Source organism: Heliconius melpomene, chromosome 10 (assembly GCF_056956725.1).
Source record: "Heliconius melpomene rosina isolate 202511_hmr_F chromosome 10, ASM5695672v1, whole genome shotgun sequence".
Classification (NCBI taxonomy): Eukaryota; Metazoa; Arthropoda; class Insecta; order Lepidoptera; family Nymphalidae; genus Heliconius; species Heliconius melpomene.
This window is the reverse complement of record NC_140398.1, coordinates 5,543,453-5,571,114: the sequence shown is the minus strand read 5'-3', so window position 1 is coordinate 5,571,114 and position 27,662 is coordinate 5,543,453. Positions and strand designations below refer to the sequence as shown.

The window sequence follows — 27,662 nt, the reverse complement described above, 5'->3', positions numbered from 1 at the left end:
GCGAAGAAATGAAGATATTCCTTATTTCACATATAACCTGCCGCTGTCACCCTCATATCCTCGTTCCACAGTTTTTTTTGGCCAGAGCGGGAGATACCACGGATCTCTAAACGAAGCCTCGTATTTTCATTCTGTGCGTAGCCGGTAGCGTTCGCAAGTCTCCTATCACTTTGTACTATTAAAATTCGTTAAGAAAAATTGTTTATTTTGAAAATTATTAATTAATAATTATTAATTAATAGTTTTATTCATCTATTCGATATTTTGTTTGAGAAATTATCAATGTTTGATATTGTGGTTAAATTGTGTAATTTCTTTCTTTTAAAAACTCGAATTCTCTTCTGATCGATAAGACGATACCTACTATCAACTAGTAGGAATTGGAAACTCAACTATTGACTATAGACGTCGCAAAATTTATTGTTTTAAACAAGAAATATGCTAAAAATATATCATTTTTTACTATTACTTTGTATTTCCGTCCAAAGTATAAAAACTCTTAATCAGAGTTTGATCACATCGCGAAACTTAATATGTGATGGCAATCCAAATGTTATTGCCTTCACCTATGTAACGTCAGTAGCTGTGCATTATTCTATAAGTATTTATGAAAAACTGAAAGCTAACACGATCTTACGGCTGAAGTTTGATTCGGAGGGCACCATTGTCATTGTGAGTATTTGTGCATTTTACTTGTATATTTGTTTACTTTAAAGTCTTTATAATAGTTTGATCGGTTCAATTACATAAAATTTGATGTTATATATTTTACAGCCTTATCACACAATGCTTTTATGAAAGACGATGCGGAGTGATTCCCTAGAATTAATTTCTTTTAAAATAAAATGTCTTTAAATAATTAAATGTACTATTAAATCTTCGAGTTGTTATCAAAAATTCAAAGTGTCTTCGACGACGGCTATAACTCTAAATCTAACTTTAATTTATGGTTATGATATTAAATTCCGTTTCGTAATATAATTATAAAAATATATGTAAATTTTGTGGATAATAAAGAAGACGGCTATCGACGTACGTAGATCATTAGATTTTCTATTTTTTCAGTACCGTTACCTGTAATAAACGGGAGATATTTTAAGACTTAGAAGATTTTTTCTTTTACAATTTGTTTTTTAATATAGCTTTTCCTCTTTACTTGGTATTCCCAGTGATAACAACATCTCACGTATTAATAGTCTTATCGTATAGCATACTTATTAAGGTCAATTCATTCGATAAACTGTAGCTTTGCACTTTATCTTTGACATACTATGTATATTCGTTCCTTTGTTTCTACATTGAGTGTCTTGTGAGTTACTTTTTAAAAAAAAGGCATAACTATCAGGCGGTAAGCAAGGATGCGCCGAACATATTTCCCGAATAGATCACTTCATTCACTTGTTTTAATAACTTACCATTTACACTTATCTTGCATTCCGTCCTTTCTTCATTTCTTTCAAATATCAGAATCCTTGCCTTGCTTGCATTCAGGCTTAGATCATTATTTTCACACCCTTCTTTCATAGTGGTGACTAATACCTGTAACTCGCATTCTCATGATGCAATGAGCAAAGCATCATCTGCGTACAGCATGCACTCCCATATCACTTTATTGCACGCCTTGGAGACAAATACAAATTGAACATCTAACCTGGATTGGATGTCAATCCAAGACGTCAGCCACCTCCTACTCGCACGCAGAGACTTTACAGCCTGCAGCATAAACTTATACAGGGTGGAAGAGGCAGCGCTCCTTTTACTGAAACTGCATATAGGGTAAAATATTTCAAACCCAGAGCTAAAAAAATTAATCAAGGTACCTCAACAGTTTGGACGTAGGATTTTTTTTTCATTTCACGATTTTTATCCATACCTGTATTTCGTGTGACGCACACATACGTGTGCGACATTGCCGCTTTGGCAGGTAAGAGTGTGCGTGTTTATGTTATACTTAACAAATGGTGTTTTATTTTAAAACGGTAATTTTATTATTTATTTTGTTTGAAAAATAACTTTTTCATTTTTGGGAATTAATTTTTTTCTGAATTATAATAGACTTTTATAGAGTAGTTAAAACTGTGGTTTCATTCAAAGTGATGCTGACAATTCCATCCTGTATAAGAATTAATATTTAACAAAAAAACCTGTAGGTCAGCAGGGGCACAAAGAGTAACTATAAACGCGACTCATTGTGGGTTTGATCCCCACTCGAGGAAATAAAATAATTAGTTAAATGTATATTTCCTTTTCTTTTCACTGGTCACGCAAAGAGCAGTAGAGTTCCGCCACCCAATACGCAATGCGTTAAAAATTCTGCGGAAAATAGGGAACGGAGTGTTCTAACGCTGCTGTATTCATTTTTTGTCTGTTTTATATTTTTAACATAAATATTGTTTGCTTTTAGAATTTATCATCAAAGAATGTATCAAGATTTACATGCGAGCCTGATATAATTAATAATGTTTTTAATTTAGAAATTCTGGAAGATGTTCAAGATTTTGGGTTTAAAGTAGTAGGAAAACCCCCACCTGAGCATCCACCATATTTGATCAGCCTTAAAATTAATGGTGAAGAAAAATGTGCAAAGCCAACTCGAGTACGTATTTAACTCCGTACTTATACTTAAGAAACATTAAAAAAGAAATTCATTTAAATATTGTGTTTTTGTATGAAAAGAGGAAGCAAACGAGCATAGGAGACGAGGACAGATTTAACAGGTTGACCACCTGTTGGTAAGTATTAACCACTACCCTGTCTAACGCCAAAGCTATAGGTGTGTTGCAAGCCTTTAAGGTGGAGATAGATGCGCATTTTAAAGGTACCCATCCACCCACCCCACCCAAACTGTGCCAGCTTGGAAGATGGTGGTGGATAGTGGTCTGGAAGGTGAAGATGGCGTTTGAGCTTGTGACGTACTATGCGGTTAAATAATTTAATGACAAAAATTATGTCTAATAATTTTACAAGACATGTAACACGGTGAAGGGGATGGTGAAGAACACATGTCAAGGAAAAATGATATGCAGATGGAACAGGAGACAGTATAAAAACAAAACTATGTATACCGCATACTGCAGGGAAGGCAAAGGGGACCTAGTTAAGTGACTCCGTTCCCCACTTTTCCCTGAATTTTGAAGGCATTGCGTGTTGAGTGGCGGAACTCAAAGCCGCGACAAAACTTATGCACTAGGTATAAATTGGTGTTTTAATTTTTATTTTATTTCAGGTAGTGTTTAATAATATAAATGGTACAAGTATAATAGAAAACTATTGGCCTGCTGCGCCAGATAAGTTTTGCGGAAGACGGAGAGTTTATAACAAACATACTGAGTTAATAGTGAGTGGCTCGATCACTAAGTCTGGTTACTGGCCTTGGCACGTCGCTTTATATGGTCGGCAATATAATACACTAAAATACAGATGTGGAGGCACTATATTATCGAAACTTTTAGTTTTAACAGGTGAGCTACGCGTTCTGTCAAGAATTAAAATCTTAGAATGTTCATAAATAAATAGAATTTTTAATTAATTATATGGAATTAATATTTACTTACAGCTGCTCATTGTGTCACCAAAAATGGAGCGCCGATAAATCCAGAATCTATTGGTGTTGTTCTTGGTAAATTTCGTCTTCTTAGTACAGAAATATCAACTCAAGACAAAGAAGTAAGAAAAATAAAATAATCTTACCTAAGAGCCTAAAAGAAGAGAACTTCTCACCTTCTCATATATATATATAACGATATTTAGTACTACTACTGTAAATTATGTTTAGTAGAGACGAAAACTAAGAAATGGATGCGAAAGAGCGTGTTGCTGCATACCAATAACAGAAATAATCAACATTATGAGATTTTATCTTTATCGAAAGGAATAAAGGAGCAGAGTTAAAACTCTAACATGATGCGATAGTAACATAGCCTGATTAAAATTAATAAACCAATAGTGATTTGATGAATTTAAAATGAGAAAGGTCTAAATCTCGTATAACATTTTATACAGGATTCCAATACTTACTTACTTAAAAATTATTGTTTTCAATGTTTTAGATCTTCCGTATAATAGTCCACGATGAGTTCGATCACAGAAAGTTAAATAATGATATAGCTCTACTACAATTGGACTCAGAAGCTAATTTTAATAATTATGTCCAACCAGCGTGCTTGTGGTTTGATGATATTTACGATCAGCTAGACTCCTATGAGGTCAAAGGAAAGGTAAGGTACTAACATACTTAATTTGAAAAGTTAACTTTAAAATGCCTCCATATGCACTTACGTTTGGGTTAGTTAAATGGTCCATGATACTTATAGAATAAACCCATATATCAAAAACTACTGTATTATAATTTTTCCAACAAAAATAGCTTACGAACACTTAAAAGTTAAACAAGATGATTTAGAACCAGAGTTTATCAAAGTTCAACGGAGTTGTATCACCCGACCAACTTCCAATCAAGGATTTTTTTTTCATTATTTTTATTACCTCGCTCTGGTAACGAGGCGTTGAGTTCCGCCACTCAATCCACGCAATATCTCTAGAATTTGACGGAGAGTGGGTAACGAAAGTGTCTTAACGAGAACGGGGTGTCTTAGTGGTTCTCAGGTTCCCTCTGCCGGTGCACAGTAGACTGCTGTAAGCGTGAAACTAATAAAAAAAATCTTTTGTAATAAATGATAAAAATATAATATAGATGAAAGCATAAAATATATATTACATTTAGGTAGTAGGATGGGGCTTTGACCATGCTGAGTCTACAACGAACGAACTTCGAGAAATAACTATACCACTCGTGGCAGAATCGCTTTGTATCAGATACGACGCCGTGTTCTACAGCAATATATTAAACGATAAGAAGTTCTGTGCTGGATATAATAATGGTAAGCGACATAAAATTATCTTCTATATTAAAGTTAATAAATTAAACTGCCTATTTGTAGTTTCAACGTAACTTTTCACTTTCAAAAGTTTTAAATAGAGTATGTCTAGCATATGAAACCACAAAGGAATCGCTAGTTTATTAGGTTAGAATTACAAGAAATACATACATACATACATACTAAGAAATGAAAATCCTAGTGAGATTTTGAGGGTTCAAAGATTTGTCGATTCGTTATGACGACTTCTTACGTTCGCCATTTTCCACCGAATTCTTCCCCCAAATCAGCGACAACCTGTCGCGATACATTTACAAATATCTTTTTTTATGTATTTATTTATATTCAATTTCAGGAACTGCAGCTTGTAATGGCGACAGTGGCGGAGGATTTGTAGTATTCGTGCCTGATGCTAGGACCCCGTCTTATTCGTATCCACTTGAAAGTAGACCTGGAGCCTGGTACGTTAAAGGCATCGTGTCAGTCACATTAGCCAAAGAAGATTCTTCAATATGTGATCCTAGAGCGTATACTGTGTTCACTGATGTAGCTAAATATAGAACTTGGATATTAAAATATTTATGAATTTAAACAAAAGAAACACTTATTTCATTCATTTCATTCTTATAAAGTCCCATTTATAAAGTAAAACAATCAAATCTTCAACTACAACGTAACAATTTATTTACTCTATAATTTGAGATTCATGCTGTATCCCACATATAGCAAAATAGGCAGGTTCCCCAATATTCGCCGCTTAGTTGAGTGGCGGAACTTAACCCCGCGCTTTGCCTTGTTACCAGACCGAGGAAATTAATATTTTTTTAGCTATATTCTCATAAAGCGGGATAGACAGAATTGATTTATTGTTAAAACGTCTCCACGCACCGTAAAATTTCCGAGACATTGCGTGTTGAATGATTAAACTTAACGCCATATTTGGTTTTGTTAACATAGCAAAGAAGTGAAAATAATTCTCTCCTCTGAGAGGGAATCGAACCCATAACTGTTGCGTTTACAGTCACACACTGTGTAATAAAGTTACTTGAATAGTACCTACATAACTAGTTTTTATAATGTACTAGCGGCCCGCTCGCGGTTACACCCGCGTTAACTATGCTATTATTAATTTCTGTCTCCATGACTACGTCCTAGTGACGTCTATGCAAAATTTGAGACTTCTAGCATTTGTAGTAACGAAGTTTCATACAAACTTTCGACCCCAAAAACAACCCCTTAGAAGTCGAATATTGCAAATTCCCCTCTTAGCGAGCACCTACGTCCTATAAGTAACTCCTATGCAAAATTTGAGATTCCTAGCACTTGTAGTTTCTGAGATTTCGTGATGAGTGAGTGACCTTTCGATTTTATATATATAGATAAGGGTTGTCGCATTAACGTTTGTGTTGCAGCTAATGTAATAAAAGGGATTTTTTTCAAAACATCGACTTTTAGAAATATGTCATACACAATTGACTTGGTCATAACGTCTATATTCACGCCCACCAAGTGTTCCCTAACAATTTCATAATTATAGTTCAGCGGAAATATGACTTTTAAAAGTTAAGTATTGTCATTTTTAACACGAAGAAATGATACGGGCGCTTATGCATCGCTTTTATCGCATTTTATATAAAATTCACCACGTAATCAAAATTATTCATTTTGATGGGGTAGAAGCTAAGAGTTCCCGTTGACCTACAGTTTTTAAATTTAGCAAGCATTAAGAACTTACTTCTATATACCTATATATCTCACAAAAATCACCAGAATTGAGTAATATTTACAATTAATTTCATATAAAAATACAGTCGAATTGATAATGTCCTTCTTTTTGAAGTCGGTTACAAATAAGTGCATACAAGTCGAAAATCTTAAGTCGTTTTAGCCTGGATATTTTACACAGGGTGGGTGACCCCGACTCACACTTGACCGCTTGTTTTCTTTATAGTATTTTTTAACTTTAACCGCAACTACCATTGATCTTTTGTCTCAACTTGCTCATTTAGGTATTGAAGTTAGTGCATTCACGTCTTCAGAGTGTAAGAGTTATCAATATTGTTAAATATAAATGTGTATATAAAGTTAATACAATATATGTGTGTATGCAATAGGTAAAACATTTGTATTTAATTACATAATATAATACGAATACATATATATAATACGAAATAAAACCTGATTTTACAAATCGACAATCGGCAGACGTAAGTCAAATTAAGGTTATATTGGCAGATATTATTATTGTTTTCCTTATTTACAAAAAAAATATGCTAGTTTCTTAGAAGTTGTTATATATATATATATATGTGTGTATATTCTTAAATATAACATACCTATTAATAAATTCAACTCGGAAATCATCCAAATATTATATATATTTTAGTTACCTTTTTACTGATATATGTAGTTCTTTTATTGATATAATCGATGTCTACTTTCAAATTTGTAGTTTGTGCGTAAACTAAAGTGTAAGGGCAAATCTAAAGGCTTAAAAATTTTATAACTATTTTTAAAAAAAACACTTGTAACAATTAACAATGTCTTAAGTGCGACCTGGATAATAAAATTACGTAGATATTTATTCAAACCCACAACCAACGCGCGTATAGTCAAACTCTATTCCACTGAGCATCAATGAGTTACAATTTACACGTTGTATCATTCACTTGAGGAAAACGATATGCCTTTACAATGCTACAAGACTAGTCTGCTCACTTCACTCAGTACTGGCTTACTAGGTATTATAAACACGTCGTCGTTTTAGGGTTATATTTAACTTTTCCTTTATTTTATTTTAGATACATACATTTAAATAAATAAAAATGAAAATTTTAATGAGTTTGGTCATTTCATTGTTGATTTTGGAAGTGAAAAGTGCAAATGATTCTGGGTGGTCGTTGGTTGGAAATCCCATAGCTTTCGCTCATCCTTGTAATGGTTCTGATGATATATCCTCGTCTTACGAGTCCAACAGACCTCCTGAACTAGAAAACTCTTACAGCGTACATATACAAAAACAATTTCCGGCTGCAACTAAAATAAAGTTGCGATTTGATGCTGATGCCAGCGTTGAATTAGTAAGTAAATAATTTTTGCTATGTGAGAAAATTATGTACCTAATAATTATTTGTTGCATATTATTAAAATGTGAATTAATTATTTTTAGCATAGGGATCCTGGGAACAAAGTGTTAAGGCACCCCGATCTCATTAAGACACTTCCGTTCCCGATTTGCTAGCTTTGCTTGTTAAGTGATAGAATTCATCAGCGAAGAAATTAAAATATTCAATATTTTACCATCTCCATTATTGAGAATCGAACTTACAACCTGTCGAGTATACAGCCACGTTGACCTCAAAAATAAAATATAAATAATACCTAATTAATTATTTATAATAATAAATAAAACGTCTGTTTTCAGCACAACAAATCATATGCAAGAATATCATATGAACAAAATGAAAATAGATTTCTAATACGTTTTTTTAAGCCAAATGATTTTGTCTCATTTGAAGTAAAGGGACTGACGCCTGGAGTCGTTCCGTATTTCAAAAGTATAATTATAAATAACGTGGAATACTGTCAAAATCCTATTGTGGTAAGATTTGAAACATTTACTTATCTATATTAATATAAAAATTCGGAAGAGTTTGTTTGGCTAATCGCAGTAACCTCAGGAACTACTGCTTAGTCGTTTCACTCAACCTGCGGTCAGGCTAAACTCAGACACTTAGAATATATCATATACACAACTCTTAGTTATTACCATGCTGGTAAAAGTTAGCAAAATATACAGGGTGGAATTGTCAGCACCACTTTAAATGAAACCACAGTTTTGACTACTCTATAAAAGCCTAATATAATGCAGAAAAAAAATAATTCCCAAAAATGAAAAAGTTATTTTTTCAAACAAAACAAATAATAAAATTATCGTTTAAATAAAACACCATTTGTAATGTATAACATAAACACGCACACACTTACCTGTCAAAGCGGCAACGTTGCATACGTATGTGTGCGTCACACGAAATACAGGTACCTACATACCTGATAAATCAAAATCGTGAAATGAAAAAAAAAATCCATCATTTTAAGTTCAATTGCAAATCAGGAAATTATCATACTTGAAAGATCTTTGCCTTGTCCCTTTCTATAAAAAAAAATATTTTTAGTTTCATTGTTATCTTTTGTATAACAATCTAGTGTAAGACACACACAATTTTCAAGGTAGTGCGTGTTGTGTTAGAGTTATTTTTTAACTTAACTTCACGCTTTATCCCAAGCGGGGTAGTCAGAGAGTACGGAGCGCCAAACTCTACGGTCTCTACATACCTCTTTCGCCTCGTCCACAGTCATCAACCTCATCACATGTGCCCTCCGGGGGTCCTCATGCTTTTTACGTGACCTTCCTCCAATATCTTTGATACTGTGTTTTCGAGGTCAACCGAGGTTTCCCCCAATTTTTTTTAAACTTGCTTATGTTACAGGATTATATATACGTTGAGGGCTACGTAAGCCGCGCTGAGACCCCTAGAAAAGAGCCTGGCAACTGTGGCAGACGAAAAGTAACTCATACAGAACTGATAGTCAACGGCTTGGCCACTAAGGCCGGGGACTGGCCCTGGCATGTTGCTTTATACAGACTGCAGAAGTCCCAAATTAAATATATTTGCGGAGGAACACTAATTACAAACTTTTTTGTATTAACCGGTAAGATTAAATAATTAAAATAGTAGTTTTTTGTAAAAAAAATAGTCCGGTATTAGTAAGGTGCGGTCTGCAGCTGGTAGGCTGAAGGAACCTAGTTTTAAGGCATCCATCCATCCATCCTTCATTTTTGGCTTTATCGGTTTGCCTTAACACCAGAGGGAAGAAATGAAAATATCAAATATTCATTTCCTCGAGTAGGAGTCGAATCAACAGCCAGTCGTGTTTATAGTCACACTTTGTTTTTATTACCAACAATTTTATTGCGCCTATATAATAACTTCAAATTATGTTACTTCCACGAAAACAAATAAGTGCATCGCAGGATTCTGGCACCACACAATTTTGTTTTCTCCAATGATTCCGCTAAATGTAGTGTAAAAATACTTAAAGGAAAAACATTTCATAACGAAAGTACTACAAAATGATTATAAAATAGATTTGTACTGGAATCAAGTTCAATATAAATTTCTTTAGAAGTAGAAAAAAAATAAAAAAAAAAATATTATTTAATATGAAAACTTCATAAAAAATACAAGATTTAAAATGCTATAAGTTCAAATAAATCTCAAACTTGTTAATAAAATGCTTACAAAATATAAGTATAAAAAAACAAATTATATAGTATTTACTATCTACACTAGAAAAGAATATAATATACTAATTTTCATTACAGCTGCACATTGTGCCTCAATAAGGGGCGAGCAGGTGTTACCTGAAATCCTGACCGTGGTCCTTGGAAAATTCAATCTAGTAGGAGGTGATGAAGGAACACAAGAGAAAGAGGTACCTTTAACGTAAACTATTTAGAAATATATTTTAGCGTCACGTTTTCTTCCACCCAAAGCAGAGTAGGCAGAGGGAGCCTAGTATTAAGATACTAATTCCCCACGAATTCTGGAGATCTGGCAGAACTGAATGCTGAGCTTAACCTCGAAACCAAAACGAAGATATGAAGACATTAAATATTTAATTTCCTCGAGTAGGCATGGAACCCACAGCCTGTCGCGTTTGCAGTCACACGTTTGTTTCTTCTTTTCCTTTTCTGTTTATGCCGCATCCCTATGGAACCAACTTCCTAAATCTATCCAGAGAAGTCCATCTATAATGTCCTTTAAATCCCAACTTAAAAAATATCTGCTCGCATCCTTAAACTCGTAAACTTCATATTGTAATTACTTCCACATTTTCATCTCATATATCTATGTACTTCTTTTTTATTTATTATATAACTATATGTATATATATGTGTATGTATGAAACAACTATATATTTTATATAGTATGTATATGTATATCGACATATATATTTGTTTCAGTTATGTATTTATATATTGTAATATAATATGTGTATTTTGTTTTGTTTGTGCTAAATTAACTAAATGTTTAAAGTAATAACTTAATTGTACTATGATCTCACCCGCTACTTGTAACTCATCCACTTCCACTGGTTGGCTGGAAGAGATCTCTTATAGAGATAAGTCCACCTTTGCGAACTAAATGTATTTTATTGTTTTCTTATGTATATTTTGTGCAATAAAGAATATTTTGTGCCCCTGCGCCTCAACAGGCCTCAACACCATACGTATTTTAAATATTATGAACCCTGAGTGGGTCAAATTCCCCCAAACTACAGCGTATATTATTTCAAAGACTTTTCTTATTAATGCACTTATTCTCTTTTAAAGGTACATCAAATTATAATTCACGATCAGTACGAACACCGGCGTCTGAACAACGATATAGCGTTACTGAAGTTAAAAACTGAAGTTACATTTACAGATTACGTCCAACCCGCGTGCCTCTGGTATTCCAAAGCATTAGATAAATTACCTACAAATGAAATTTTCGGAGTTGTAAGTAACGTGCCAAGGTTAATCATAATTATAAAAATTACTGATAATTGAATTAGATGAAGAGATTAATCTCATTTAAAGCGCGATCATTGTGGATTCGATTATTCCAACTCGAGAAAATAATTATATCTATTCAATTTATGTTTATTTACCCGCACTTGACAAAGCTTGACGACTTACCTGTGTCCTTCCGTCCTCTGCTGTTCAAGAAAAAATCGACAACTGCCAAAGAAATGGCCAAGATTTTTCAGTAATAAGTACATATTTCTTTATCACATCTTACCGCGTACCCTACACAGAAAAAAATCTAGTGTTAAGTTTCTGGGGTCCATCTCCTATCCATCCTAGTCCTCATAGTCCTCTAACTTATCCTAAGTATATAGAGTATTTGATGTATCGTTTTATTTGTTAATTTTCTCGCTCTGGTAAGAATACAAGCGAGTTGAGTTCAACATGCAATCTCAAAACTCACACTTGATTCCCTCTGCTTATCCTGCCATATGCTAAATACAGCGTGAGGTTGAAAAAAAGATAAGTAAATAATCCTAAAAGTAAATAAGACTGTATTGTTTTCTTTTTTGTTTTAGACTGTAGGTTGGGGATTTGACATTTCGGACACGCTGTCACCTCAACTAAAACAAGCAAAAATGCCAATCGTATCAGAAAGCGCATGTATCAAGACTAACCCGTTATTCTACTCCAGGCTCTTAAACGACCTTAAGTTTTGCGCCGGGTACAAAAACGGTAATACTTATAAGTTGCATTATTATAACTATATGTATATTGCCCTCTTGATACTACAACGACGTAATTGTTTGTGACTATTTTAAACTTTTATTGCGTCTTTTATAATATTTCATGCTTTGTATTGTTCCAAGTGAACGATATATATAATATGTTTATGTTAGTAGATATATTATATTTTTGAGTTGCTTCAGTGCTACGTGGAGCAATTGTTATCCATTTTATCGTTGGCAGCCACACCTTTTCCATTTATGATGCAATGCTAAAATTAATGTGTGAATAGTGTCTTATGCTTAGGTTCTTTATGTAGGTACATATTTCTTAAAAATTCCAGAAACAAATCCCTATTTCCCAAAAAATCTACTTAAGCAGTTTTGATAAAAATTTTACTGTTCCATAAATTGGAATATACCTCATTTAAATCTCGATATAATTTTCTTCCGAGAAATTTATGGGTAAATATGCAAACAGCATGTCCACTTATAAAATTTAGCATACGCATCATACTCAAAAAACTGCAATTCCAACAATATCACATACAAACAAACTACATGTGAATCTATATTAATAATCTGATTTTGAATTAGGTTAAAAATGTCATTTTTAGGTACTTCAGCATGCAACGGCGATAGCGGTGGTGCCTTCCAAGTCTTCATACCAGATGTGGCGAGGGACAGTGATCCAAAAGCGCCAGGAGCGTGGTACGTCAAAGGAATAGTTTCTGTTACTATTGCTCGAGATGATGTACCTATATGCGATCCGGAACAATATGTGGTTTTCACGGATGTAGCTAAATATTCACACTGGATAGAAAACCATATAAGTTAGCTTCTTTTCTTTTTGTTAAAAAGGAAGAATCTATTCTATAGTAGTCTGATCGAGACAGCATTTAATGGTCGCTATGTATAATATAATACTAATTAAATAATTAAAAGATTTTTTCTGTTTTATTTATGTTAATGTAATAATAAGACGACTTCCACACGGGGAAATGTTTTATTTTTAATTTGATTTCTTCGCTCTGGCAATGAGGCAAAGCGCGGCGCGTGAGTTCTACCTCTCAATACACAATGCCTCAAGAATTCAGCGGAAAATGGGCAACTGAAGTGTCTTGCTCTTAACGGGATCGGAGTGCCTAAACACTAGCTAATCTGTAAAAAATATGGTTTCAAAATTACTGAAATAATAAATTTAAATCAGAGAAAGTGAAAGAAAAAAGCAGTAAAACTAAAAATCGCGTAACACACAGTAAATAACCCTAATTCACATTTATTTAATAGCGCCATATATCTGATCGATCCGTTAATATTATTTGGCTTCTGTCTACCATAAAAAGAGTAAAATAAACATTTTTAGTAATTTAATACGATATCATTCGATTTCTTTTTCTGTTAATACTGTGCATAAAAAAATATAATTAATAATGAGAGTCCAATGCAAGTTCTTCAACAAAAAAAGGTAAAAGCTACAGATAACATATATTTGCCGCCATTAAGCTGTATCACGATTGGTCGCTTCAATCCACTGCTTTACCGACATGTATCGTATGACGTTTAAGACGCGAATTCAAAAAATCAATAATATTAGATAGCCACATTTCACATTGTATATTTTTTTGTTTATTATAAACCAAGTACCATATAATTAATTATTATCGTTATTAATAAAGAACAAAATGATGCAAGAATATGACGACGATTTCTTCTTTGAGGAGGACAAAATGTATGTCGATTTTTAACAAATTGTTTTATCTGAATGCTTATCTCATCCTGTGTTGCAGTGTATAGTTTTAAGCGATACAGTGCAGTTCAAGTTGACTACAAAATGTTTGAAGATCGAATGTAAATATTATTATTTTATTGTACTTTATGTTGATAACTTTTATTTAGCTATTAAAGCACTAGGTTTATATTTGTAGTGAATTTAATATGGTGGCAACTTAATTATTGAATTACCTATATACGAGTATAAATAATAAATTGTAATGAAGTTGATACTTCTGTAATTAGATTATTTTTTAGAATAATAGCCATTTCGTAATTAAATATTACTTTACGTTATATTATATAGGCAAATATATTTGTTTGTACTGTTTTCATGTTGAATAAATTCATAAATCATTTTATGTGACGTGTCTAACTCTGAGTGCCATTGTTAGTCAATTTTTACGGGTGATAGAAGTACGGGAAAAATATTGTAGGCATTATAAACTGTATAACAAGACTTTAACAATTATAAAAAATACTGCATTTCTAATAATAATTATAAAATCATAAATTTTAAAATATTATATTTTTATATATAGCAACACTAAAATTGGAAACTCTAAATCTGCTTTATCTATATCTATTGATGACGGGTAAGTAAATAAATATAAAAAAACGTTAAATTGTTTAAACATTTTTTTATCTTATATAAATTAATTAATTTAAATATGATATTCAGTGCTATAATGAAAACCGAAGAAAATATTGACCATGGTGGCGAAGAAGCTTCGAATGAGTAAGTACTTTTAAAGTGCGATATTTTTATCGTTTTAATTCTTAAATTAAAACGAAGTTATAAATAGAATAAATTTAAATATTAATATCTAATCAAAAACATGTAAAACCAGCTGTTCAACAACAAATAAAAATAATTTATGAATTTTGTAGATTAGCTCAATGAGTACGAGTAAACTAGTTTTACATTATATGTACCTATTAAATTCTTATTTTTCACTTTAATAAGCGACCTCGCTTGGCTTGAACACTTTATAATTATTAAAAACATTTTTCTAAATTTCAACCCACAAAGAATGTAATACATTTTTATAAATTAAAAAAAAAATCTTAATATTTAGACCATTTTTGAGACAAATTACAGAAAAAATTGACGATAGTGACTGCATTTTCAATGATCTATGTCAAGAGAGATATCAGATACAATATCAAAATTTAATGTGAGTATTTATGTTAATATGTAGAGTAAAAGCTATGCTAATACCCTTTTATTATGGTAATTTATATATTTTACAAGTATTTTTTGTTTTATTGATTGTACCTAATTAGGACGACCGTCTTTTTGTATAATTATAAAATAAGAAATAGTATAACGGAAAACGGAATGTTTCGTCATTTGTCCTAAATGTGGGATACAAAGGATGAAAATGGTATAATAGTAAAAGTTATTTCTAATTTTAATTTTTAAAGTATACATAGCTCTAATATACACAGATATAATAATAATATACCAAATGTCACATATTTGGTAATGAGAAACTAAATGACTGAAGCCGTCGTGACTTAGTGGCACAACCGTGTAACTGACACGTGTTTGTGGGTTCGATTCCCACACGGAGGCAGTGGCTTAGCGAGTTTAACTCGTGCCCGGGGAAAATATTTTTACAGCGCCCCCCCAGGCCAACACAACATAATTTCATATGTATGTTTAAATAGTTTTGCGGACTATTTGGCGCCCCTTTAAGAGCGGCGCCCGGGGCATTATGGCCCCTCACTCACTACGCCACTGCTCGGAGGAATGATTTATTCTCTATTTTAATATTTTAATTTTTTCCCTCTAGTAACAAGGCTCTCTTGAATTTCGCCACTCAACACACAATGCTTTTAAAATTCGACCTAAAATGGGGAACGAAGTATTTTAACATTAGGTTTCTTTCGCCCAACCCGGTATATGCGGGACACCCTGAAATTATAAAAAATGTAATAAAACTAAAAGAAACTACATGCTAGTATGATGTGTTACATTTAATATTGCTTTAAATTTAGACATGTTGTAACTTTTTAATGCTTTTGTAAATATAGAGATGCTCAAATGTCGTTGTGCTATATGCTATAAAAAATATATTATATTTAAAATTATTCACACAACGTCAGAGACGTTCCTTCCATCCTTTCCTTTGGCACCCTTCAATCTTGTATATTTCGTGGTCATATCTTAAAATTGTCAATTTCAAGAAATCTCTATACATCATGATTTACAAGAATATCATTATTACGTACATAGAAAACGTTAAACTTTTTAGGTTACCTAATTTTCGCTAAAGTCATATTTTACTGAAATTCGTCGTTAATTGTTAACTATGAGATAATCACGAAATATACTAAATTAAAATAGCCTTGGTTAGAACTATAAGCTCTGTAAAACTTTTAAAGTAGCTCGTGAATTTGTATATTATTATTAAAAATATAATGTTATTATGCTAATTGTGTTTTATTTACTATCGTAAACAACTAAAATATGTAGTTTTGGTGGCACAGGGTATATAATGACCGCGACAGTTGTGGGTTCAATCCCCACTCGGAAGAATGATTTACATTATTTTCATTAGGTTCACTCTTAGGTTCATCTGCTTACCCTGCTTTATGCGGGATACTGCGTGAAATTGAGTATCTTATTTACATATTTTCTATTGAAATATTAAGGTTGTTTTTCAAATAGTTTTTGATTATAGAATTATATAATTTAAATTTCAGGGGAATGACCGTTACTTCTGGGAGTGTTGTACTAAATAAAGATGAGAAAAATCTAATCGGAATCAGTATTGGCGGAGGAGCGCCACTATGCCCATGTCTATATATTGTACAGGTTATTAACTACATTCCATATATCTATACTAATATTATAAAGCTAAAGAATTTGTTTGGATGAACGCGGGAACACCGACTTCAAATTTAAAAGTTATTTTTGTATTAGTTAGTCTTTTGATTGAGAAAATAAAAGGATTTACACTTTATTACATTAAGTTGATTTTTGTTATTTTCAATGCACCACCGGTTGAAGCCGCAGATAGAAGTTAGTTACAATATTAATAGTAGATACATTTATACTCAGTTTAATATTTAAATAGAATAACTAACTCGGCCAAACACCAAGAGGTTACTAACTTCACGAGCATTGGTGATACATTGTGTAAATTTCTTTTTCACACCTCTTAGAGTATTTTTTACAATCGAATGTTGGAAAACTACAAGCTTTGAGGACACGCAGACAGTCAAAAGTCTATAACTATAAACGGCGACAGATTGTGGATTCGATTCCCACTCGAAAAAATGATATACCAGTATATCGGGATTCATCGTAAAGCAAGCTTTTAAGGCAAATTGCAATTTTTTTTTTCAGATATTCGACAATACACCAGCCTCTAAAGATGGCACTTTACAAAGTGGTGACGAACTGGTAGGCGTGAACTCGCAAACGGTAAAAGGCAAAACTAAAGTCGAAGTTGCCAAAATGATTCAATCTGCAAAGGTAACAAACAATATATCTAAAACAACTCAAATGTTAAATAGTTTTTAACTTTTATGTATTAATGTAGTAAATCACACAATTTCTGAGAAAATGTAAATAAATGCAAATATTTATTCGTATTGACATAAATTTTAAACCTTAATCTTAAGTATATGTAGATATTCCGTTTTTTAACATGACATTTTTTAAATTTCCAACATTTCCATAAGTATATAAGTTAAACTCTGGGCTCAAATGTCGTCAATTGCGCTATAAATGTGACGTCTGTACCACCTACCACTCTCCTACACTCATGTGTGAAGAAAAGAATGTCTTACCATTAGATTCTATCTACCTTGCTATATGAAGGATACAGCATATAGTAAATTAATTATTTTTTTTCTACTAGTTCTCTAGAAGTCTTTAAATTTCTACTTCTAGGATCAAGTGACAATAAATTATAACAAACTCCATGCGGATCCTAAACAAGGAAAGTCTTTAGATATTATAATGAAAAAAATGAAGCACAGATTAGTGGAAAACATGTCGACTGGAACGGCAGATGCATTAGGTCTTTCACGCGCCATTTTGTGTAACGATACTTTAGTGGCGAAACTAAATGAGATGAGGGAAACGGAAAATACTTATAAGCGATTGGTTGAACACGCTAAAAGGTATTTTAGTTTCTATTATTTACTTTTTTAGTTATTTCGATTTAATATAATATATCTATAGTCTATATTGGTGCCCGCGACCGTTGTGTTTTACTAATGTTTACGCTAAATGTCTGTAATTTTATCTAAATCCATTCGGTAGTCTTTGCGTGAAGAACAAACATCCATCCTCACAAATTTTCACATTTATAATATTCGTGGCGCTGGGGTACAAAGTGTACTTCAAAATCGAGTGTAAATATTTATTTAAATTTATATTTTCAATTCCTCGCTCTGGTGCCGAGGCAAAGCAGTGCCTTTTAAAAAAAATATAGGTATTATTGTTGTCTACAGAATGTTAAAATCATATTTTGATTTACTCCAAACGTATAAATCGTTGGGTGACATTTTCGCGTCAATCGGCGTAAGAGAGCCTCAAGCGAGAGCTTCGGAAGCTTTCACTAAATTTGGACAATATCACAGATTGTTGGAAAGAGATGGTATTAAAATGTTGAAGACTTTGAAACCGGTTAGTTTTTTTTATATTATAGTTGTTTTTCGTTTTTATTTATTTTCAACATAAGATTTGTTGATATATTCCCAAAAATATAATCGTTAGTGTGTAAAACTGTCCTTTATTTGTGCATAGAAGAATAAATTTAAATATTAAATTTAAAAAAGCTTATTATGAAGTAAAAATCTACTTATTACTATTATTATTAATTATAATTTGAATTTAATTTTTAAGCTTTTATAACAATTGAACTCAAACGAACGAACTAATGTACCTTAATAATTGTTAAAATAATTTTTAAGTAATGCTATAATATTTTACATAATTAACAGTTGAAAACGATATACATTTTTTTAAACAGATTCTAGCAGACATGGGAACATATCTAAATAAAGCTATACCAGATACAAAACTAACTATACGCAAATACGCCGACACCAAGTTTGAATATCTGTCATATTGTTTGAAAGTAAAGGAAATGGATGATGAAGAATATGGATACAACGCGTTGCAAGAACCTTTGTACAGAGTCGAAACTGGAAATTATGAATATAGGTAATGACTATTGTTGATTGTTTTGTTTTGTTAAGTCTTAACTTTTTAGGGCGACTAGTGTTAAGACACTCCATTCCATGGACCCTCAATTTTCGGGACATTCGTGATGGGTGGTGGAACCCAATGATACGCTTTATAATTCATTCGCCCGACTGCAAATCGAACGTTCGCACTTTTATTTCATTTAACATTAAACCTTACTTAAAAACATTTCAGGCTAATATTGCGTTGTCGTCAAGAAGCTAGAAACAGATTTGCAAGATTGAGATCGGATGTCCTAGTTAAATTGGAATTGCTTGATAATAAAAAGACTCAAGATGTCGCTTATCAATTAAGAAGATTCATACAAGGATTGGCTGTTAATTTAAAGTAAGTACTACATGGCGGCCATGACTTGTCGACCGTACTGTTCTACAAATAAAGGACAGAAAGTAAGATATGGTGGATACATTTATATGGACGTGAAACGTGTTTTAGGGAAACGACGATTGGTGGATGTGTTGCATCGCCTCGTGGCGTAACACACAACACCACAGATCCACGAACAACAACAATTTATTCCCTCGAGTGGAAATTGAGCCCACAACCTGACGTGTCACACGCTTCTACCACAACAGGAGTCTAACTGTACGTTAGAGGACTGAATCAAATCAAATCACATCAGCTTCACAGTAGGCAGAGGGAACCTAGTGTTAAGACACTCCGTTCCCCACTTTCTGCCGAATTCTGGAGGCATTGCGTGCTGAGTCGCAGAACTCAACGCGTTTTGTCTCGACACCAGAGCAAAGAAATGGAAATATAAACTTAAATATCTCATCTCTTCGAGTGGGGATCGAACCCACAAACAGTCGGTTTTACAGTCACACTTGTACCCCTGCGCCACGACTGGCCTCAACTGGCTAGAGGACAGTTGAGTCAATATCTTAATAAACATTTTTTTTTACTTTTAAAGTGAAACAATGGAACATCTAAAGGAGAATGCGACTCTATTTCCAGTTGAAGTGGATCTCTCACAAAATGCCTTTCAATACAAATCTACAACGCAAATTATACAAGTAAGTGATACTGTTTAACCGCCACGAAAACGTTTGTCTGTAGCATCGTAGCTCCCTGACGGATGAACCGATTTTGATTTAGTTTTTTTTTATTCAAGAAGTGACATAAACGAGAGTATTCTTAACCATCATTCAAAAGAATATGTTCAGATGTGTAAAGATTATCAGGTTTTTTCTAGTCGTTTGTTAACTTTTTAGAGCTTTTGTCGGAGATTTTTAATTATTAACAATTATTTTATATTTTTGTGTTCGACGATTACAAAAACATAAAATACTAGTTCACGACGGTCTCGTTCACAATCAGACGCTGCGCCGCTGATAAATAGATCAATAAATCTTTATAAAGTAAATCAATGATAAAATATATATTCACAGGACAGCCAAGACGACGACGAAGAAATAGAATACGGCAAAGAAATACACGAGTACCATGACCTGTCAGACGATGACAAACCTGTCAAAGTGATAAACCGACGACAGAGCAAAGACAAAGAAGAGAACGACGAACGACTCCTCCCGGATCTGACAGCAGACACTGACATTGACATTGATAGCTCAAATGTCAAAAATGACAGTGACAATTTGACGTTACTTACGGAACTTGGCTTGGTCGATACGAAAGATGATTTCGGTGAATTTCAACAAGGCTTAGACGATTATAAGAACAATTCGGATGTATTGGATAAGTTGTTAAATTTGGGAATTGAATAGTGAAGATTTTTCGGTTGTTTAAGTTTTATTTGTTGTTATTGTTGCTCAGTATTGCTTTATTTGTATTGCTGTTTTAAGAAACTGTGGTTATTTTTATTATAAATTGAAATCTAATTGCAGAATATTTATATTTGTGTATTTTCTATTTTATTAATTAGATAAATTGTGTTGATTTTCTTTAACATGGCTTTGCTTAAGTAAATTAACCGCAATGGGAAGAAGTTAGTGACGGAATTATATTTTAAAATCTACTTATATCAATATCGTCCTTATAGAAAAAATATTATTAATGGGTATTTAATTATAATAAAGTGTATTCCACAATAAAACATGTATTGTATTATAAAACACTTTTATTTCAAAACAATCATATAAAATATATCATGTTAATTTTGTACTAAATTGTTATTTGAATGGAAATAAACAAATTACAATTCTTGCTTTATATTTACGCAGGGCTTATATTATAATATTAGTCTAGTTATTTAAATATGATTTTGTGATTTACACAACTCTATAAATGTCTAATTACTTTTAAAATATTGAATTTCGTAAACGGAGAGCGTAAAGTTATCAAAAGCACTAAGCTATCTCTACTCCCTAATAATTATGTGATTTAAAAAAAAACTATTTACTTTTTTTAACATAGGAAAGCCAGGTTTTGTTCCTGTATTACAGTTTCACTCACAAGAAAATTTAACATATTTTATTTATCACTATTTATACCCATTTATCCCCTACTTTTTTCATAATTTTGTTTTCATATTATATAAATTTATCTAAAAATGCCCGTATTGTTCTAAATGGTGGTAATGTACTGGCGCTGGCTTGTGCGGCTCGAAATATTTCTTCAACCTCTCAACCTGATGTTGATCTATAACTAGTGGTGTCTTCTTAGAGTAGTGCTCATGTACATAGTGTTTATGCGCATAAGGCAATAAATGTAGAACGTCCAATTGGTGCAATTTTCTCAAATCAATACTTTCTTTCAGTTTATGGAGCTTAGTGACCGTTTTCTCCTTTAAAGTTTTTAATCCGGCTTGAACTTTTTCCGTGATTTTGTCTAACGTTACTGTAGCTGTTGCCATTTGGAAGGTTATTAGGAGGATGATCTGAAATATATTATAAAATATTAGAAATAATATAGCCATATTGGTGCATTCGGGAAATAGTTCACTATATGATGATTGTGGGTTCAGTACAAATACGACTATAATTTTTTATATAAAGTATTATTTTTGTGGCATTTAGCTAAATAATAATACTACATCCTCCGTTTTCCTATTATTTAGATACGTTCATTAAATGGTGACACCAATAAAAAATATACTTTTTTTTACTTATTTATTTTAGTTAGAATTAGTGATAATTAATTAAAGATTAGGTCTTATTAGTATGTCCTAGTAGCGTATTTATCTCGCAACATCAAGGATCCTAATGAGTTTCACTAAATATAAGGTCTAAACCAAACCTTCATTTATAATTTCAAATATTTTTTTCCAATCCATTAAGATAAAATACCTAGGTACTACTTTTCTCTACCAAGAGAGAAAAGCGGAGATGAGAGAAAAACGAAAAACGGAGACACTTATATTCTATTATGTATATAAAGCAATAAGGTACTCACAATTACATGTGCCTTCATCGTGCCTCGTAGCTAGAACTATTGAGCTGACTGGGCGCGTTAAATCATAGCATCCTAATATAACGTAGGGTTGTAGTACAAATAATTGTACGGAATTATTCTGTGATAGCTTGGTTGTTGTTTAAATTAATGTATAAATGATACCTATTTACGACTATTTGTTTAGGTTTACGCATCTATTTAGTAAGGTAGGCGGAAAGGTCTTAGTGTTAAGACATTTTGTTGCCCATTTAAAAAATATATATTGTTTCTTAAGAAAATAAATGAAAGTAAAGGAAAATATCGAAATAAGGACAAGAAAAATAATGTAGGACAAGTCAGAACTGCAACTTTATTTACATTTTATTAGATTGATGCTGTATTTCGCACAAAGCAGAGTAGACACCAGAGTAGAACTTGGGATCCTAGTGTCCGTTCACACTCGGTTCCCCATTAAGACACTTTTGTTCCCCGCTTTCCAATGTATTCTTGAGGCATTGTGTGTTGAGTCTAGGAACTCAACGCCGCGCTTTGCCTCGTTACCAGAGCGAGGAAATAAAAATATGTAAAATTTCTTCTTCGAATGGGAATCGAGCCCGTCACTTTTGCAGGCAGACCTAATGCATCATCGGTCATATATTTCATCATTGTACGTTATTACTCTTTAAAATGGACGAAAAGTGGAGAACGGACTTTCTCTACACAAAGTTAGAGATAGCATCATTTAAACATTTAAACAAAAAAAAAACAATACTAAAAATCAATCAATCAGAATATACCCGCGAGGGAAAGTCAAAATACATCGAAATTCAACTCGCGAGGTTAGTGTTCTTCCGCGCATCCCAATCATGAAAATAGATTCTTAATTCGCATTAAAATATTAGAAAATACTCCTTAAGTGTTTAAACATAAGGGATATATTCGTTTCGACCGTTGATTCGTGGCTTGAAACATTATTTGTATAATTATATAACAATTATACATTATTATGTGTTAAGGATGTGTTGAAATTTGGGTCAGATTAGGTTAGATAGTATCGTCGGTACATTAATTGGTAATATATTAAATACTTACTCTACTTCAGGAGTAATGTAAATAATAATATTTTAGCAAAGACTAATATACAAGTAGGATCTGGTAAATATATGTGTGACGGTGGTCGGTTCAAGTCCCACTCCTCCTTCTGGTGACAAGACTTGAAAAATCAGTAGAATGTGAAGAACGTAGAGTTTCTCTCTGATTGCCTTGCTAAATTCGGGATACAGCGTAAAGCTATATAGTATATATAAACATTGTTAACCTTACTTAAAACAGACAGTGATTATCACTGAAATTTATTTAAACTCTCATCATCATCATCTCATAAGTACACCTCCAGTCGGTAACAATTTTTGATATTTTTTTGTTCTGTGATGTTTCAAAAATCGTTCTTACAATTTTTTCTCAACTAGAGAGATTCAAATAACACATTTTAATTATTTAATTACTTTGGATCATAAATAACACTCAATGTATATCTTATATATATATTTATTTCATACATAGTAAAAGCTCTTTACGGTAATTACCTACTCTTTTCCTGTCAATATAATAGTAATATAATATTAATATTAGAATATATAAAATTGTATGAAGCAGTACTTTTTTATTAGTAATTTTATTTCAAGAATAATGAGTTCAAATCCGACTATGTATTTTTTGTTCAAAATCTTACTCATGTTGATTAAAGTTAATACAAATTAATCTATAAATTCATTCAAATTTAGAATTTTTCAATCACTTTAATAATTAAAAGTGCCACATCTACTTATTATCATTTTATATCTATTCGTTCAATATAACAATTTTATAATATCAATAGTAATAAATTATAAGCAAAAAATCATTTTTAGAAAAAGCTTTTATTTAAAAGCCCTAAAAAGGAGAAAATAAAATTTGTCTTTTAAATTTTAACTATCAACTCATAACTTCATTGTACACAATTTATATGATCATAAAAGCTTGTCGCGCGATTTACTTGTGTAACTAAACTAGTGCTAATTTAATTATGTAAAATCTGCTAAGTTTCAATTTTTAAAGTTTCAATTTAATTAAATATTGATTAACGCGACAAGCTTTTATGATCATATAAATTGTGTACAATGAGGTTATGAGTTGATAGTTAAAATTTAAAAGACAAATTTTATTTTCTCCTTTTTAGGGCTTTTAAATAAAAGCTTTTTCTAAAAATGATTTTTTGCTTATAATTTATTTTTTACTTTTTAGTTACCACTGGCTAGGTTTCTCACACTAGAGACATGTACCACGATTCCTCTTCTATGGTTAGGAATGCTGTTGGCGACACTAGACTCTTCCCGATTACAGTGAGGGTTCACCAGGGCTCGACTCTTAGTCCGTTCTTATTCAATGTAGTGCAGCCTCCATGGCTGATGATGTATGCCGACGACATAGCACCCGACGACGAGAACCGACTGACGCTGGAGCGTAAAGTGAAACTCTGGAAGGGTACGCTTGAGAACGGCGGTCTTAAACTAAATGTGTCGAAGACCGAGTACATGGCCTGCGGGAGCCCGGACTCGAGCACGATCCTTATAGGTCCTGAGCCAGCCGTTAAGTCGGAAAAGTTCAGGTACCTTGAATCCGTTATGTACGAGTCTGGAGGCATCGATCACGATGTCCATGGCCGGATAAGTGCTGCCTGGGCCAAATGGCGGGACGTCACTGGTGTGGTCTGTGACCGAAGAAAACCGCCAAGCTCAAGGGACTGATATACAAGAGCATCATACGACCGGTTCTTTTATACGGCAGCGAATGTTGGCCAGCACTATCTCGGTACACTCAGGAGCTTCACGTCACGGAAATGAAGATGCTGAGGTGGATGTGCAGCGTAACGCGGTCTGACCGCATACGCAACACATTCGTTCGAGGTAGTCTTGGGGTCCGTGACGTAGCGGATAAGCGGATAAGTTCCAAGAGCGCCGCCTCGATGGTTTGGCCACGTTACGCGCCGGCCTAAGAACTATGTCGGATGCAAGTGCCTTGCTATATCAGTTCCTGGAGTGAGACCTCCTGGACGCCCAAGGAAGCGCTGGTTGGATGTCGTGATGCCGGATATGAGAGCCAATGGTCTAACCACCGAGGACGCAAAAGACCGCGCAAAGTGGAGCAGGTTGAGTAGGAAGGCAGACCTTGGCAATAGCCGGGATTAATGTCAGGAGGAAGAAGGTTTGTCACACTAGATGTCATATTATTTTTCTAATTATTCTCGGCAAGCCCTTTCATTTGATACCCGTATTGCAGATGTGCATAAATAATAACTATTCCGCCATCTTAGATGTTCCGCCATATTGGATTGAGAAAAACGTCACATTTTTCGAGTTACTCTCAACGAGCCCTTTCAATAGATATCCATATTGTAGAAGTAGACTAAAATTAACTATTCGGCTATCTTGGATGGTCCACCATATTGGATTTAGAATGACGTTAGATTATTTTTCGAGTTGCTCTCAATGAGCCCTTTCATTTGATATCCATATTGCAGAATTGCAAAAATAATAACTATTCGTTCATCTTGGATGGTCCCCCATATTGGATTTAGAATGACGTCACATTATTTCCCAAGTTGCTCTCAAGAAGCCCTTTCATTTGATACCCATATTATAGAAGTGCATTAAATATAACTATTCCGCCATCTTGGATGGTCCGCCTTATTAGATTTAGAATGACGTCACATCATTTTTTAAGTTGCTCTTAAGAAGCCCTTTCATTTGATACCCGTAATGTACAAGTGCATCAAAAATAACTATTCTGTTACTTTGGATGGTTCGCCATATTGGATTTAGAATGACGTTACACTATTTTTCCAGTTACTCTCAACAAGCCCTTTCATTTGATACCCATATTATAGAAGTTCATGAAATATAACTATTCCGCCATCCTGGATGGTCCGCCATATTGTATTTAGAATGAAGTCACCAACCTTATCGTGCATTGTCATCCAAACCAAACGTGTATACAAAATTTCAGCTCAATCGTACGAACATACCTTTCATTATATGAAAGCACAAAAAACTTGAATCGTGTCAATTCTATTGGATTTCAAGTGACATCACTTACACACACATTATTTTTCTAATTGTTCTCAGCAAGATCTTTCATTTGATACCCATATTGCAGAAGTGCATAAATAATAACTATTCCACCATCTTAGATGTTCCGCCATATTGGATTTAGTATAACGTCACATTATTTTTAGAGTTACGGTCAACGACCCATTTCATTTAATATGTATATTGTAGAAGTAGACCAAATAGATACTCGGCTATCTTCGATTTCCTTCTTATGGGATTTAGAGTGACATCACATTATTTTTCGAGTTGCTCTCAACGAGTCCTTTCATTTGATACCCATATTGTAGAAGTACATTAAAAATATCAATTCCGCCATCTTGCATGGTCCGCCATATTACATTTAGAATGACGTCACATATTTTATCGTGCATTGTCATCCAAAGTAAACGTGTATACAAAATTTCAGCTCAATCGGTTGACGATATCTACTTCAAAATTGAGCTCCAAGATTTCACCCGAACCCACATACATACATTGCAAGTTAAATAAAAGCTTTTAAAATAGTATTGTAGCCATCGTGACTCGTGGTCTTGGCACAGGCACAGCAGCACGCTTGACTGTGAGCGCGATTGTGGATTCGATTTCCACTCGAAAGAATAAGCAATTTTCATTTCTTTGCTCTGGTATAAAGACTTGAAAAATGGTCGAAAAGTGGAGAACTAGGTACCCTCAGCCGACCCAGCTTTGTGGGGTCCCCCCCAGCTAAAACTTTTCGTTTTCTTCTCGAATGTTTTTCATTATATTCTTGGTGAGAAACAATTTAGTGTTTCCATTCTCCACTGTCCGACACCTTTCATCACAACATTGTATTTTGAGTTGCGGGACTCAACGCCGTGATCAGTCTAGCCGGAGTGGTAAAATGAAAATACATAATTGAAATATAAATATTTCTCAATATAAAATTTGTTACCCGCATGTTAGGTTATAATATTATTGTTCAGTTAATTTTTTTTATCCCAGAGAAAACCTCATGTTAAAACACTATGTACGGTAAATTTTAAAGAA

General features: G+C 33.1%; 4 protein-coding genes across 16 annotated transcripts; 3 read left to right on the top strand and 1 right to left on the bottom strand.

Moving 5' to 3' along the window:
• The first annotated feature begins 119 nt into the window (after positions 1-119).
• LOC146535284 (chymotrypsin-like protease CTRL-1) lies at positions 120-5,478 on the top strand. The gene is made up of 7 exons (XM_085191250.1): positions 120-672; positions 2,405-2,596; positions 3,227-3,461; positions 3,557-3,666; positions 4,050-4,217; positions 4,724-4,880; positions 5,233-5,478. Exons 1-7 carry the CDS (start codon positions 439-441, stop codon positions 5,460-5,462), a joined length of 1,326 nt encoding a protein of 441 aa, XP_085047376.1. The 5' UTR covers positions 120-438; the 3' UTR covers positions 5,463-5,478.
• A 1,387-nt stretch (positions 5,479-6,865) lies between these two features.
• LOC146535283 (chymotrypsin-C-like) lies at positions 6,866-13,124 on the top strand. Of its 2 annotated transcripts, XM_085191252.1 has the most exons (8): positions 6,866-6,991; positions 7,679-7,957; positions 8,302-8,478; positions 9,368-9,590; positions 10,264-10,377; positions 11,279-11,442; positions 12,030-12,186; positions 12,794-13,124. In XM_085191252.1, exons 2-8 carry the CDS (start codon positions 7,703-7,705, stop codon positions 13,012-13,014), a joined length of 1,311 nt encoding a protein of 436 aa, XP_085047378.1. In that variant the 5' UTR covers positions 6,866-6,991; positions 7,679-7,702; the 3' UTR covers positions 13,015-13,124. The 2 variants fall into 2 exon arrangements, with proteins under 2 accessions (XP_085047378.1, XP_085047377.1); XM_085191251.1 differs by lacking the exon at positions 6,866-6,991 and having other exon boundaries at positions 7,590-7,957.
• Positions 13,125-13,722: 598 nt separating this feature from the next.
• On the top strand, positions 13,723-21,251 carry PICK1 (protein interacting with PRKCA 1). Of its 12 annotated transcripts, none has more exons than XM_085190784.1 (12): positions 13,723-14,027; positions 14,492-14,545; positions 14,632-14,688; positions 15,029-15,127; positions 16,662-16,773; positions 17,308-17,436; positions 17,857-18,089; positions 18,423-18,597; positions 18,944-19,137; positions 19,354-19,506; positions 20,090-20,192; positions 20,568-21,251. In XM_085190784.1, exons 1-12 carry the CDS (start codon positions 13,942-13,944, stop codon positions 20,901-20,903), a joined length of 1,731 nt encoding a protein of 576 aa, XP_085046910.1. In that variant the 5' UTR covers positions 13,723-13,941; the 3' UTR covers positions 20,904-21,251. The 12 variants fall into 12 exon arrangements, with proteins under 12 accessions (XP_085046910.1, XP_085046909.1, XP_085046908.1 ...); XM_085190783.1 differs by having other exon boundaries at positions 13,740-13,908; positions 15,041-15,127; XM_085190782.1 differs by having other exon boundaries at positions 13,744-13,908.
• On the bottom strand, positions 21,239-22,677 carry LOC146535281 (uncharacterized). The gene is made up of 2 exons (XM_085190793.1): positions 22,531-22,677; positions 21,239-22,015 (listed from the first exon to the last, which is right to left on the bottom strand). The coding sequence occupies exons 1-2, from the start codon at positions 22,546-22,548 to the stop codon at positions 21,683-21,685; spliced, it is 351 nt and encodes a 116-aa protein (XP_085046919.1). The 5' UTR covers positions 22,549-22,677; the 3' UTR covers positions 21,239-21,682.
• Positions 22,678-27,662: the final 4,985 nt, after the last annotated feature.

Excerpts from the sequence above, each read along its gene's own strand:
- LOC146535284 (XM_085191250.1), top strand. The coding sequence starts at position 439 with ATGCTAAAAATATATCATTTTTTACTATTACTTTGTATTTCCGTCCAA. Across the intron at positions 2,597-3,226 it reads AATGTGCAAAGCCAACTCGA|GTAGTGTTTAATAATATAAA; the intron begins GTACGTATTTAA and ends ATTTTATTTCAG. Across the intron at positions 4,881-5,232 it reads CTGTGCTGGATATAATAATG|GAACTGCAGCTTGTAATGGC; the intron begins GTAAGCGACATA and ends ATTCAATTTCAG.
- LOC146535283 (XM_085191252.1), top strand. The coding sequence starts at position 7,703 with ATGAAAATTTTAATGAGTTTGGTCATTTCATTGTTGATTTTGGAAGTG. Across the intron at positions 11,443-12,029 it reads CAAATGAAATTTTCGGAGTT|ACTGTAGGTTGGGGATTTGA; the intron begins GTAAGTAACGTG and ends TTTTTGTTTTAG. Across the intron at positions 12,187-12,793 it reads TTGCGCCGGGTACAAAAACG|GTACTTCAGCATGCAACGGC; the intron begins GTAATACTTATA and ends TGTCATTTTTAG.
- PICK1 (XM_085190784.1), top strand. The coding sequence starts at position 13,942 with ATGCTTATCTCATCCTGTGTTGCAGTGTATAGTTTTAAGCGATACAGT. Across the intron at positions 14,028-14,491 it reads AAAATGTTTGAAGATCGAAT|CAACACTAAAATTGGAAACT; the intron begins GTAAATATTATT and ends TTTTATATATAG. Across the intron at positions 18,090-18,422 it reads TTGGTTGAACACGCTAAAAG|AATGTTAAAATCATATTTTG; the intron begins GTATTTTAGTTT and ends TGTTGTCTACAG.